This window comes from Apis laboriosa, unplaced genomic scaffold, assembly GCF_014066325.1.
Source record: "Apis laboriosa isolate Shangri-la unplaced genomic scaffold, ASM1406632v1 scaffold40_cov151, whole genome shotgun sequence".
In the NCBI taxonomy this organism is placed as follows: Eukaryota; Metazoa; Arthropoda; class Insecta; order Hymenoptera; family Apidae; genus Apis; species Apis laboriosa.
The window spans coordinates 892,544-907,028 of record NW_025223180.1 but is presented as its reverse complement, the minus strand read 5'-3'; the positions used below and the strand labels follow the sequence as shown (position 1 = coordinate 907,028).

The 14,485-nt window shown below is 24.9% G+C and overlaps 2 protein-coding genes across 4 annotated transcripts; both read left to right on the top strand.

Annotated features, from left to right (window-relative positions):
* Nucleotides 1-137: 137 nt before the first annotated feature.
* Nucleotides 138-5,233, top strand: LOC122715708 (heat shock 70 kDa protein cognate 5). Its single transcript, XM_043938090.1, has 11 exons — nt 138-327; nt 751-812; nt 959-1,104; nt 1,407-1,530; nt 1,615-1,923; nt 2,120-2,282; nt 2,403-2,859; nt 3,056-3,352; nt 3,475-3,662; nt 3,782-3,922; nt 4,005-5,233. Exons 1-11 carry the CDS (start codon nt 235-237, stop codon nt 4,086-4,088), a joined length of 2,064 nt encoding a protein of 687 aa, XP_043794025.1. The 5' UTR covers nt 138-234; the 3' UTR covers nt 4,089-5,233.
* A 958-nt stretch (nt 5,234-6,191) lies between these two features.
* LOC122715841 (protein farnesyltransferase/geranylgeranyltransferase type-1 subunit alpha) lies at nt 6,192-8,397 on the top strand. 3 transcript variants are annotated; one of them, XM_043938359.1, is made up of 5 exons: nt 6,192-6,539; nt 6,992-7,346; nt 7,450-7,659; nt 7,730-7,913; nt 7,987-8,386. In XM_043938359.1, exons 1-5 carry the CDS (start codon nt 6,401-6,403, stop codon nt 8,092-8,094), a joined length of 996 nt encoding a protein of 331 aa, XP_043794294.1. In that variant the 5' UTR covers nt 6,192-6,400; the 3' UTR covers nt 8,095-8,386. The 3 variants fall into 3 exon arrangements, with proteins under 3 accessions (XP_043794294.1, XP_043794295.1, XP_043794296.1); XM_043938360.1 differs by having other exon boundaries at nt 6,240-6,539; nt 7,450-7,650; nt 7,987-8,376; XM_043938361.1 differs by having other exon boundaries at nt 6,403-6,539; nt 6,996-7,346; nt 7,987-8,397.
* Nucleotides 8,398-14,485: the final 6,088 nt, after the last annotated feature.

The window sequence follows — 14,485 nt, the reverse complement described above, 5'->3', positions numbered from 1 at the left end:
AAGAGCAGGAAGGCCATGCAATACAGTGATTCGTGTATCCATTAAGAACTGAATTCCTATTGGTTAAATAATATTATCTTTATTGGTTGACGAAATAGAAGGAGTTCTATTGCGCGCATGGTGTGCGCATTATTAGTCTCTGTGAAGGTTGCATCACTACACGTGAAGTTAGAGTATTCGCGTCTTTTTTTAAGTTTTTCATAAATTTAAGCGATAAAAACGTATAAAATCAAGATGCTGACTGCTGCAAGATTATTAACTCGTAGTTGTAGCAATATAACCTGCGATATTACTAGAAAACAACAATTTAGCACAATTCTTAAAAATGTAAGTTCCGATGGCGATTCGTACGACACGCCGTTTCAATTTCATTTATCGAACATTTTTTCTTTCTATTTACTTTCTACAATGTTAATATTAATTGATTTTATTATAAGAATAAGTTTATTATAATATATTTATTTTTTATATATTTATTTCGTTAACACTTTGTGTATTTAAATATTCTTTCTATTAAAACTTAAACATTACCGGCACGTGATCTTCAATATAATATTTATATATTTTAAATTGATTGCAAAAAGATGTAATATATTTGATAATTATTATATTTGTATCTATTTTATTACTCTATGATACTATTATTATAATAGATTTTTTTTTCATGTTATAATTAACTATTATAGTCTATTATAGTATATTACAGTATATTAAATACAACAATCTGAATATAAATTTAATATTTTTCAGGTTGTAGCTCCTACTTTGAACATGCCCCAACGATTTACAGATTTGCAACAATACAGATACAAGTAAATTAATTAAAATAATTAAATCATGTTATAATAAATTTATATATTTAAATTAATTATACATTTAATTATATATATTTTACTATTAATGTAATATAAATTATCTTGTTAAATTATGTTTGAAAGTAAATGTATTATTTATTCAGATCCGAAGGTGTAAAAGGAGCAGTCATTGGTATTGATCTGGGGACAACATTTTCATGTGTAGCAGTTATGGAAGGAAAACAACCTAAAGTTATAGAAAATGCAGAAGGATCACGAACGACTCCATCTTATGTAGCATTTAGTAAAGGTTAGAAACTATATTATAGATTATATATTTCCATTATGTTACATAATTAGAAAATTTTTTTCTGTATGTATTAAATAATGATCACAAAAGAGTAAATGACAAATCTTTCTGTATTGTTATAGTTTTTCTATATTTTAAATATGATAATTTTTTTATTTTTAAAATTTTTTTATTAAGATAATTGTTTCTAAATCATATATATATATATAATATTTTATGCAAAAAAAATTATGAAAATGAATTCACTAAAATGGATTCAGAAGTGATTTTTATTTATTATTTTTTTTTTATTAATTTTTTAGAAGGAGAACGTTTAGTTGGTATGCCAGCTAAACGTCAAGCAGTTACTAATTCATCAAATACATTTTATGCTACAAAACGACTAATTGGACGAAGATTTGATGATCCTGAAGTAAAAAAAGATATGTATGTACTTTATGTTCATATATGTTAATAAATAAAATTCCTCTTTTAAATAAATTTATTAATTTGTTTATTTATTAATTTTAGGAAAAGTGTATCTTACAAAATTGTCCGTGCCTCTAATGGAGATGCATGGGTACAAGGAGGTGATAGTAAAATGTATTCTCCTAGTCAAATTGGTGCATTTGTACTCATGAAAATGAAAGAAACAGCAGAATCATATTTAAATACATCAGTAAAAAATGCCGTAATTACTGTTCCTGCATACTTTAATGATTCTCAAAGACAAGCTACCAAGGATGCTGGTCAAATTGCTGGACTTAACGTGCTTAGAGTAATTAATGAACCAACAGCAGCTGCTCTTGCATATGGCATGGACAAAACAGAAGATAGAATGTAAGAATTTCAATATTTTTAATTATATTAAATATATTAATCTATGAAATATATAAAAAAAAAATGATGCTATTATTTTTCGTCTCTTAGAGTTATATATTATATATGCTGAAATTATTTACTGATTAATTTAATAATATTTTTGAATACTATTTAATAAAAGAAGCATATATTATATAGATGATATATATTTCAGTATTGCAGTGTATGATTTAGGAGGCGGTACTTTTGATATTTCAATTTTGGAAATTCAGAAAGGAGTTTTTGAGGTTAAATCTACAAATGGGGATACTTTCTTAGGAGGAGAAGACTTTGATAATGCATTGGTTAATCACCTTGTATCAGAATTTAAAAAAGATGTATGTATAGTGCAATAATTCATGCTATTTATATATGTATCATATATTTTTATGTACTATTGTATATTATGTACTATTGTATATTGTATATTTCAATACTATTTTTATTTCTTTGTATAGCAAGGTATAGATGTAACTAAAGATGCAATGGCTATGCAACGATTGAAGGAAGCTGCTGAAAAAGCAAAGATTGAATTGTCTAGTTCTTTGCAAACTGATATAAATTTACCTTATTTAACTATGGATTCTAGTGGACCGAAACATTTAAATCTTAAGCTTTCAAGAAGTAAATTTGAAAACCTTGTTGCTGATTTAATTAAACGTACTATTCAGCCATGTCAAAAGGCACTTTCTGATGCTGAAGTAACGAGATCTGATATTGGTGAAGTATTATTGGTTGGTGGTATGACAAGAGTACCAAAAGTTCAACAAACTGTGCAAGAAATTTTTGGTCGACAACCATCAAAGGCTGTAAATCCTGATGAAGCTGTAGCTGTAGGTGCTGCAGTTCAAGGTGGTGTTCTTGCTGGAGATGTTACAGATGTTCTTCTTTTGGATGTTACACCTTTGTCACTTGGTATACATTTACTATTTTTTTATATTTTTAATTAAAATTATTTCTAGATTGTGATGATTATTAGAACTAATCTTCTCTCTGATTAAAATGAAGACTATAATTTACTGAATTTTTATAAATATTTATTCTCTTAAATATATTAGAAAGAAATTTTAGATAAAAGAAATTTTTGAAATTTAATATTTAAATTTTTTAGGAATTGAAACATTGGGTGGAGTATTCACACGATTAATTTCTCGGAATACAACTATTCCTACCAAAAAAAGTCAAGTATTTTCTACAGCTGCTGATGGTCAAACTCAAGTAGAAATTAAAGTACATCAGGGTGAACGGGAAATGGCTAGCGATAATAAACTTTTAGGACAATTTACTCTTGTTGGAATTCCACCTGCACCTAGAGGTGTACCACAAATAGAAGTCACATTTGATATTGATGCTAATGGTATTGTTCATGTGTCTGCTAGAGATAAAGGAACTGGAAAAGAACAACAAAGTATGTAAATATATTGTAAATTAATTACAATATATTTTTTAGTTTACAAATAGATTAATATAATTTATATATACATTAACAAAATTGATTTAATTTATTTTATTTTAAATTTCTATTTATAGTTGTTATTCAATCAAGTGGCGGTCTTAGTAAAGATGAAATTGAAAATATGGTGAAAAATGCAGAACAATATGCTAAACAAGATAAAATAAAAAAAGAAAGAGTTGAAGCTGTGAATCAAGCTGAAGGAATTATTCACGATACGGAATCTAAATTAGAAGAATTTAAAGCACAATTACCACAAGATGAAGTAAGAATATGTATAATGCATTATTATATAAAATCATTATCATATATCATATATTCTATGATTTACACCATAGTAATTTGATTTTATTATCATAATATTATTTATATAATTATTTATAGTGTGACAAACTCAGAGATTTGGTCGGGAAAATGCGAGGAACATTAGCTAAAAAAGATGACACGGAACCAGAAGAAATTAAAAGACAAACAAACGAATTACAACAAGCGAGTCTTAAATTATTCGAAATGGCATATAAGAAAGTATGTAATTTATTAAAATTTATTTGAAATTTCAATAACATTATTATATAAGTATTTTATTAATTTATTTTATTATATATAGATGGCTGCAGAACGAGAAGGACAAAGCCAAAGTCAAAGTCAACAACAAGAAGAGAAACCTGAAAAGAAAGAAGAGAAGAATTAATTATTTTTTTATTGTATAACAAAGAATTTCTAACAAAGAGAAATCCCGAAGTGTAACCCTAACTTTTTGATGAGCCTTTATATAATAATACATCAAAAAAACTGAAGTTAAATGATATTTGATTTTGAAAGGAAATAATTTTTTAGATTTTAGTAATGGTACTGCATAGTGTAGCAACAGTTGTTAAGTGCTTGCTTATGTATAAGTGAATCTCTTTTTATAAATGAAGTCTTGCTTTATATATCAGGAATATTCTCTCTGTTTCTTTCTCTCTTTTTTCTTCTCTTTAATATTAAATATTTCATAAACTATTAAACACATTAACTTCCATAAAATTAGTTATCATTAGTTTTAGTTTTTAAGTTCTACCTCTGTGTAATGGCTCATAAAAAATGAAAGTAACACTTCGGAACTTCTACTTGTAAAGAGTGGCATGCTAATGTTGCAATCGCCCAAGCGTTGGCATTTTAATCTGTTGTTGTGCTACGACAAGGATTGCTACACATATTTTTTGTTATCAATTGATTAAAAGACTATTTAAGAAAGAAAGCGTTAGCACATAGCGAATTTGATTTAAATTAAATAAATATATCCGAACAAAAACAGTTAACAAATAGTAAGTAATATGTACATTAATTTAAAAAATCACGAATTTTCGCATAAATTATATTTTTTCTGATCATAATAATTTGTTTACTTTAAATACGTTCAAATTAAGTATGAAATTACGAAAATCACAATAAGCATATTTCCTGTATTTTGACAAAAAACTACGTTTTAACTGATTCGTATGTTCAGGTGACACAATTGATTAAATAATAAAAACGTTATATTGTTTTGTTTAATGGAAATGTGTAATGAATAATTTTGTATATAATTACTAGAAATTTTCATATTTTTCTACAGAAGAATAATTTCGCGAATGAATTAATTTTTTTTATATCTAATAAATAATTTAATAATTATCCAAAAGTAACAAATATAATTTCTACACGTACGGGATACAAAATAAATTTAATATTTAATGAAACTTTGCGATCCATATTTTGAATAGATTACGTAAAAAATCAAAATGTTTAATGTCTTTTATAAATTAGGATGAATGCAAGAATTATATTCAATTCAATAAAAAAAAATTGAGTTTACATCTAAATTAATTATTTTAAAAATAATTTTTTTGATATATATTTCATAAATATATATATTAAATTTATTCATTTTTTTACTACTACGATAATAGATAAATTCATGTGAATTGAATTATTCGTAAATTAATAGATTATGTAAAAAAGAATAAAATTAAAGAGATAAAATTGTCTCTTGATCATATTATTTATTAAAGTATAAATAGAAAAAAGAAATAAAAGACTATAAAAATATAAATAAAGAAACCAAGAATGAGAGAATAAAAATTCTGAGAGAAATAAGAATCAATGCCATTTTTAGCATGCTATAAATAAAACTAAATAGAATAATTAAAGAACTATAAATAACTAAAGAACTAAAGATTAAAGATAAGATAAGATAATTGACAGTATTAAACGCCAAAAATATTTTTTCAAAAAGAATTAAGTAAGAATTAAGGATTAAAATATTTTTAGTAAAATGATTTTTAGAAGGATTTTTAGTATTCAAGAAATGGCGGTGAAAATCAATCATTACTCTATTTTTAATCATTTTCTGCTATTTATTTCTTATCTATTTAGTTTTATTCTCAATACAATACTTTAGAAATGATAATTTCCATATTTTTAGTCTATTTCTGTTCTTTTCCTACTATTTGTTCTCGCGTAATCACAAACAAGGAATATTAATTAAACATATTTTCATTTTCTTTTTTCAAAACCACAATATATTTAATCTTTAATATATAAAATATAGATATATAATGCATCTTTAGAACAATAATTATGCAAAATATAGAGTATAAAACTTTGTGAGATTATTATTTTATTCTAGCCAATTGCGGAATTTATTGATGTTACGAGATTGGTTAGAATTGAATCGTAAATTATGGTAGTACAAAATGAATCTAAAATAAGATTTTAATATAAATAGAATCTAGTTTAAAATTTATTGAAATTTTTATTATTTGTAAAAAACGTATCAAGAAATTATTAAAAAAAAAAAATTATTAATCATAAAAAAAATATCGATAATTTCGATTACGATAGCTATCGATATACCATCGACATTTTTCCATCTGTAATGGGGGGCTTAACAGGTTTGAAGAGATAAAATTAAGATTATAGATCAATTGTGGAAATAGATTTTCATTTTTATCGGTTTACGATATTTCGTGGAAATAAAAAATGACGGAAAGTTCTGATGAAAGCTCAGAAGAATCAAGCTGGGTATTATACAGAGATCGTGAGGAATGGAGAGATGTAGTTCCTGTGCCTCAAGATGATGGTCCTAATCCTATTGTTTCAATTGCTTATTCTTTGAAATGTAAGTTATTTATTCAATTTTATTGACAATTCATTCTATTCAGATATATATAAGATTTATAATTGTATCTTATTAGTACTAATACTCTTATCATAATGCATTATTTCACACATAACCTTACATACTTAATAGATAAATATTTATGTAGATATTAAAGAATTTAAGTAGGCATATACATATATATATTTATATATATAGTATGTATATAGTATATTTTATTATTTCAATTATTTTAAAATATTTTTAAATTATAATTATACATTTATTTCATAATTAATTCATTCTATTTATTTATAAGCTATCATAAACATAAAATAAAAAATATTATATTTAAATTAAAAAAATTTTTTTTATATAATAAATACTTTAATATTTACAAACTATATTATCTTTATTTAATATTTCTTTAATATAATATTTCAATTTTACTAAAATTTTATTATCATTTTAAGTTAGGGACACATATGACTATTTCCGAGCTATTCTAAAATCTGGTGAAAAGTCAGAACGTGCATTAGCTTTAACAGAAGATTGTATCTATCTTAATCCAGCAAATTATACCGTATGGCAATATAGAAGAGAAATACTTAAAGCTCTTGGAAAAGAATTAAGAGATGAATTAAAATCTACTAATATTCTCACAGAATATAATTCTAAAAATTATCAAGTGTGGCATCATAGGAAACTTATTGTTGAATGGCTGCAAGATGCTAGTGGAGAATTAGAGTTTACAGAAAATATTTTAAAAATTGATGCAAAAAATTATCATGTTTGGCAGCATCGTCAATGGTGTATAAAAACATTTAAGTTAGTATAATCTTCTATTATACCTGTTATTTATATTATTATATATATTATAATTTTATATACAAATTTATATGATAAATATTAATAATAAATATATATTCAGTTTATTTGAAAAAGAGTTGGAATATACAGAACATTTATTGAATGAAGATATTCGCAATAATTCTGCTTGGAATCAGCGTTATTTTGTAATAAATAACACAACCAAGTTTGAACAAAATATAATTGACAGAGAAATTGACTTTGCCCTGGATAAAATAGAATTAGTTAAAGGCAATGAAAGTGCTTGGAATTACCTTCGAGGGTACTGTTGGTGATTATTTATGCAATTTATGACTATAAAATATATAATTAAATTAATGATATTATGAATTATATTTTAGTATTTTGATGCATGATAGTAATGGTTTGGCCTATAATGAAAAAGTAAGACAAAAATGTGAGGAATTGTATCATGCTGGTTGTCGTGTTAATCATTTACTAGCCTGTATTATAGACATTTGTCAAGAAAAACCAATATCAGATGAGTCATCTAATTCAATATTTCATATTGACAATGCTCTTAAGGTATTGCTTCATCTAATTGAAAGTATATTTATAACTTTATGTTCAGAATTATATTTTTTAATTACATTTTTAGCTATGTAAAGAATTATCTGAAAAACATGATCCAATAAGAAGAAGATATTGGGATTTTGTTGGTCAACAATTAATGGAAAAAAAGAAGTCAGAGTCTATAAAAACGTAGTTTATTCTACATTTTTATAAAAACATAATTTGAATTGATATTATAATCCACATATGAGGAACTGTGTATTATATATTTCTATGTTGAAATGATGATAAATATATCAATATAAAATATATTGATATAAATATAGATATGAAATGTATTGTTTATAAGATTTGATAATGCATTTTAGTCAATATTATTAATTAACAGATCACCTTATAAATAAAAGTTAGTAACTGGACAAATTTTATAAGATATATACAAAAAAATTCATAATACTTTATGCAATATTTTTAAGTGTAATAAAAAATAAAATAAGTTGTATAATTATCAATGGAAAAAAATAAAATGGTGAAGACTTTTACAAAGTATAGTTTCTCTTTATCTCTTTCTATTGTTAGTTTCTTATTTTTAGAAGGTAAATTAATACAAAAGAATATATAACAATTAACATTGATTATCTATTTATTTATAAAATAGTTACATACTTTGAAGTATAATACAATAACTAATTACGATAATCATATTAATATATGCATAGGCCTTGTGGTAACTAAGATAATTATGAACGCAGCGTTCCAAACGATGATTTTACCACCAAAAATATTTTCGTGCGTCTTTTTAAACTTCAATTTTTATAATATATTTTTTAATAAATATAAACTCAAATTTATTCGTTGATACCAGTTTTTAAATATTAATGATTACCTTTTTGAGGCAGTGTTAATATTTCTAATGAGAAAAGTTAATTTCGTTGTAAATAAATAATGGCAGTGGTTTTACTTTTTTAAGTTAAATTATTCATATTTTCAAAAAATTTTAACTAATCTTTTTTTATGTAAATTATGTTTAAAAAATTTGATTCGAATATTACATCACTATTAAAAAAAAAAAAAAATAGAGTTATATAAATATATTTTTTTATTATATAAAATCAAAATTATAAATTTGAAAATATTTAGAGCAGCATTCTCATTGTGATCGATTATGTATTGTTGTATTGTTTTCATCTATGAATAAATTAAAATTAATTGTAAAAAGAAATAGAGAAATTTTAATTAATAATGTTTTTCATATATATATAATTTCTAACAAATATATGAGACATTTAAAATCAAAATTGGCCGAATCCGATTAATTTTGTATTACAAAATAATAACAACAATTTTAAATGAATTATAAAATGAATTATCAATACAAGAAATGGATTTGGTGGATATTGATTCCAGACGCCTCGTAATATTATAAGTTTTTAATAAAATAATCGATATTACACATGACACAAATTTTTTAACGATATGTGTAAATGACAAAGTAACATTAATTTTTAAATGCCAATATATATATTAGATGGTATGTGACATGCGAAAATATTATTGATCAAACTTTTCAAGAATATATATGTATATTTAACACGAAATAAGTATAACGATGTAGATTTTATTTCGATGAAAAAATTCGATCGATCTAATAGAATTCCTTATACAACGAAACATGTTTCCAATGCACGATGTTTGTTGATTGGGCATTTTTTTTTTTTTCTTATTAACTTCTCTATCCTAACATTTAACAATCAACATTCAAACGAATAATCCGATTATATATGTACCGATCGGAAACAAGTCCATTTAAAGCCATTCAAAGAAAAATATGAATAGATCTCTGAGCATAATTTCTCATAATTATTTTTTATAACGTTTATTATATTTAATTTGGAATTTTCGAAATGCTCGCAAAGGACTTCGCTTTCATCGGTACATTAAAGCTACAAGATATACGTAGTTTTACGGATATATTACATTTACATCTGCTTTACACCGAAAATATACCGTCATATGAATATTTTTACCTCTTTATCTCTTTTTTTTTTCCTCTCTTTATTTAAATTCCTTTACTTGTAACATTCGTATAACTATTTTTTTGTCAACTTGTTGTTATAATCACACGGTGTCTGAAAACTCGCAAATCGTTTTGAATTTTCAAAGATGAAAGTTGTGAAACAATTAATTCGAGATATTCGTATTATTACGATCGATACAAATATGTATTGCTCAAGATAAAAATATGATACAATTCATAGATGATTATCCAATTCATAGAATGCTCGTTAAATTATCTTATTTTAACACGTTTAACCCAGCACGAATCACTGATGGGTTACAATTACTTCACATCATCATTTTAAGCGAGTAGGAAGCATTCACCTTTCCGATTATAAATAATGTATTACTATTTCTAATTACTCAATTTGACTGAATTAAATTGCTAAATTGCTATCTCAATAAACAGCAGAGATTATCGTTATCATAATATTCATTAATTTGAGCAATAAGCGATTCCGATTTAATCTCAGACACACTATAATTTGTATGTTCAAATCTCAACATTACATACAAACATTTTGTACCTCGAAAAGTTTTTGAAAATCAATTGTATCTCATGGATAATTGGACGAATTTTATTAGCATTATTAAATCCATACTTCTTCCTTATCGATTCTATCTTCATTTGCGAAGACGTAACATTCTAGTACTATTTTTCATGCACCGTGTAATACAATCAGGCTACTATTTTATGTTGTCAATTAATATTTTTTTCCCTTAATGAATACGTTATCTATATACGTTTGGACCACCTGTCAGCCAGAACAAGCACAGCCCGATCATAATCATCCATTTTTTTTTTTTTTTTATTTAATAATTCTCTTTAAGTATTAATGTTAACTGTAAACGGTTTAATGATTCTTTAACACTTTCCGTGCCTGGCCGTTTTTTTGATAATTTTAAGGTTATTCTTAACTTGATAACGTCCTATAATTATCATGATAGTTTACTATATAGTTAGATTGGTTAATAGTTTTCTTCTGAAAATAATATTTATTAGAATAGAATATTGCAAAATTATCGAGAAAAAGATGTTAAGAGTTAAGATTAAAAAAAAAAATTTTTCAAAGATTTTCGTTTCACAATTTAAAATTCTTTGTATATGACGGCACAGAATGTGTTAAACACTTTTCACCAATCTAACTGGCCTCTTTTTTCGAAAAGGCATCGAATCCTTCATACGTTCGAATCCATTTTTTTTTTTCGATTTCTCTGTCCAGCAGTTATACTATTATTTCTAGTAGATACCACTGAAAATATTCTCGATAAAAGTGCGATTAGCTATCGAGAAGGAGATAGATTTCGTATAGAGAAGATATAGATCATCGAATTCTATTCAAATACAATATGCCTACGTTGAAATAGACGAGATGTTACGTGCATTTTGTACCCCCCACAGATCCTTTCGTCGTTTAAAGTGTGGCTAATCAACAAGCTTTCATTGCACGTGATAAATAGCATTCGTTTTTTTCTTGCTAAATAGTATCTAGTAATAAAAAATAAAGTAAAATTTCTTTTATACTAAATTTTCTATAAATTTTATTTTTACAAATTAGAAAAGGTAATGAATTTTTATTACCTAAGATTTTTGAGGAATATTTTGTAACGTATTATGATAGATAATTTTTGCAAACTCTTAGGATTCTAAATTGCGTGAAGAGAAGCGAGAAAATTCTTTTTTCTTTTTTTTTTTTTTTTTTTTTTTTCATTAGAATTCCCCACATATTTTTAAAATTTTTTAAATTTAATATTCTATCTCAAAATATTTAAAATTAATTATTAAGATCTATTTATAAGAAGAATTTCATTTCAAATATATAGGATTTTAAATCTTTTTTTATATTAATTTGTATAAAAGCAGCATATTTATATTAAATATTTATAAATAATTTAACATAAAGGAAAGATTTTAGAAAAAAATTACCGTTGAATAATTGTGGGGAACATTCAAGTTACTCTGTTTAATATAGTAAAGAACACTATTTAATATATGATGAAATTTCATAGATTTTTTATATAAATCAATATATATCACAAAACTGATGCATACTTGAAGAAATTGTAAATTAAAAATACCAAAGCTATCAAAAAATTGATTTAAAATATTAATAAAAACGAAGGAAGGAAGAATAGAAGAAAAATAAGAGTAAGGGAATAGCGAAACCATTTGTTCAAAATCAATTATCTTTATTATATAAAAATGAATTATAATAAATGAATGATAACAAATTAATGATAGATGATAATTAGAAAAAATTTTTTAACGATGCAGTCAAAAATATTCAAATATTATTCGAAACAGTTCAGTTTCGTATTCATTTTGAAGATGAAATTATAAATGTCTAAATTAATTCGTGAAGTATATTCATTATATTATAATCGTTACTATGAAATTTATGAAAATTATTATTCTTTTTTAATTTTCTTTTTTAAATCTTTCGATTTCGATAATTATTATAAATGTAACGAATAAATTACTTATTATTTATTATCATTTATGATCGTTATACTTTCTAATTAATCGTCTATCATTAATTTATTACCATTCATTTATTACAATTTATTTTTATATAATAAAAATAATTAATTTTGAACGATTTCGTTATTTTCTTTCCCTCGCTTCTTTAATCTCCTCTCTTTCGTCCTTGTTTATTCCTTAAAGTAAGATAGTATTTCGATTTTTGATAATGATTTCTAATTTATATTTTCATAACATTTTCGTTGACATATACATTTTCGTATATAAAAAAAAAAAATCTGTGAAATTCCATCATCAGTTGAATAATGTCTCGTGTTTAATAATTTTAAATTCCGTTTCGCGTATAAATTCATGAATAAATTTATGAAATTTTTCTGATTTTAAATATTCGTTATTCGCGTTATTTTTCCTTCTTTGACACAAAATTATCTCTAAATAGTTGGAAATACATCGAACACACACACACACACATATGCTTGAAAAATATCGAAATCCGTTGAAAATATATTATTCGTAAATTGTTGACAATAATGTATTTTATCGAGAATTGTTGCAGATCGTTACTTAATTTAAACAAGATAACGATGTTACAGATAGTTAAATAGTTCTTTGGCTCTCGTGTTGGAAAGTTTGGTTGTAATGGCCGCGTTTAACCAAAACAACACTGTACTCGTCTATCAGATTTGGGCATTGAAAAAGTACTTAATTAAAAATTTCGAATAAAGTTACTTTAAGTAATTATTTAATTAAAATATTCGAATGATACATTTATTCGTAACTAACCTCGGCCATTTGCCACTACAATTATTATTTTACAATTATTTACCATTATTATTTTTCGAATAATAAATTATTAATTATAACTTATCGAAGTAACTTTATTCGTAATTTCAACCAATTAAATTTTGCCCATCACTGTCGTCTATTTTCTCGAAACTGTACATAGAATGACAATTGTGCAACGCTCGATTGCGATTCAAAACGATTCTGATGCAACGACGTTTCGTACCTCGTTTCTTATTGTCTACTTCGATAAACTTAAGAAGAAACGTGATATTTTCCCTTGATCGTGTCTCTTAGAAAATATGAATTCCTGGTCCTTAGGAAAAATACCAGAAAAATACTCTGCTTTGCTAAGTTGTTTGGAAAAGGAAGATTTTGTTAAGTGTGTATCTCTTCTCGTGTTCGCGTGTATCTAAAATACGATGCAAATTTTCAAGGTAACATTTTTGTATCGCTCGTCCTCGATCAGAGGATTGCCAATTTAATTTTGAATCGATAAGTTTGAGTTTATCTTTGCTTTTGAAATTTTTCAGATAATATATCTCAACTTTTTTCTTTTTTTCTTTACAAGTTTTCGAAACGGCCTAAAAGATAAACACGTCAAGTACGTAATAATTTTGACTAGTCGACAATAATCATTTGATTTCGATCAAATTTTTCTAATTCACACAAGATACAAGATCTTACAGACGCAAGGCTCTAGATACACTATATAAGTAAGATAAGATAATTTATCGTTAGTGATAGTGCGCGTACGCACGTGTATGTATATACGATCGTGTTTGTGTATTTAGTATAAGAGGCATGCACACATATCGATCAATTATAAAATAGATCTAATATGGAACTATGTTATTTCGAGGCGATAACCGGTTTTAATTCTTCTCTCTTCTCGCGTGTAAATAATAAAGAAAAAAAAAAAAAAAAAACTTGTTTCACTATCGAGTTCAGATTTCGTTAATAGAAATGATAATGAAAACAAGTTAACTCGACATTCCGATTAATCGTAAAATAGAAAATATCGATTTGTTTAACGTATTCGATCTATCGTATTCTCGATCAATGCGACGTGGACGTGAAATGTATCACGTGTCTATCTAGATCTAACATTTGGTTGGGAATTGAAAATATCTAGGTAATAACGTAATTACGTCGTTTCTTTTTGTCTTTTCTATACTTACTTCAGTAACTTCAAAGACATGCGGTAGTGATCGAGTTGATACGAGGCAACTTTGTTCGCCTCAGTTTCTTTTTTTTTTTT

Bases quoted from the DNA above. Each gene is read 5' to 3' on its own strand.
- LOC122715708 (XM_043938090.1), top strand. From the start codon at position 235: ATGCTGACTGCTGCAAGATTATTAACTCGTAGTTGTAGCAATATAACC. The intron at 2,283-2,402 runs GTATGTATAGTG...TTCTTTGTATAG, and splicing joins TATCAGAATTTAAAAAAGAT to CAAGGTATAGATGTAACTAA. The intron at 2,860-3,055 runs GTATACATTTAC...TAAATTTTTTAG, and splicing joins TGTTACACCTTTGTCACTTG to GAATTGAAACATTGGGTGGA.
- LOC122715841 (XM_043938359.1), top strand. From the start codon at position 6,401: ATGACGGAAAGTTCTGATGAAAGCTCAGAAGAATCAAGCTGGGTATTA. The intron at 7,660-7,729 runs GTGATTATTTAT...ATTATATTTTAG, and splicing joins TACCTTCGAGGGTACTGTTG to TATTTTGATGCATGATAGTA. The intron at 7,914-7,986 runs GTATTGCTTCAT...TTACATTTTTAG, and splicing joins ATATTGACAATGCTCTTAAG to CTATGTAAAGAATTATCTGA.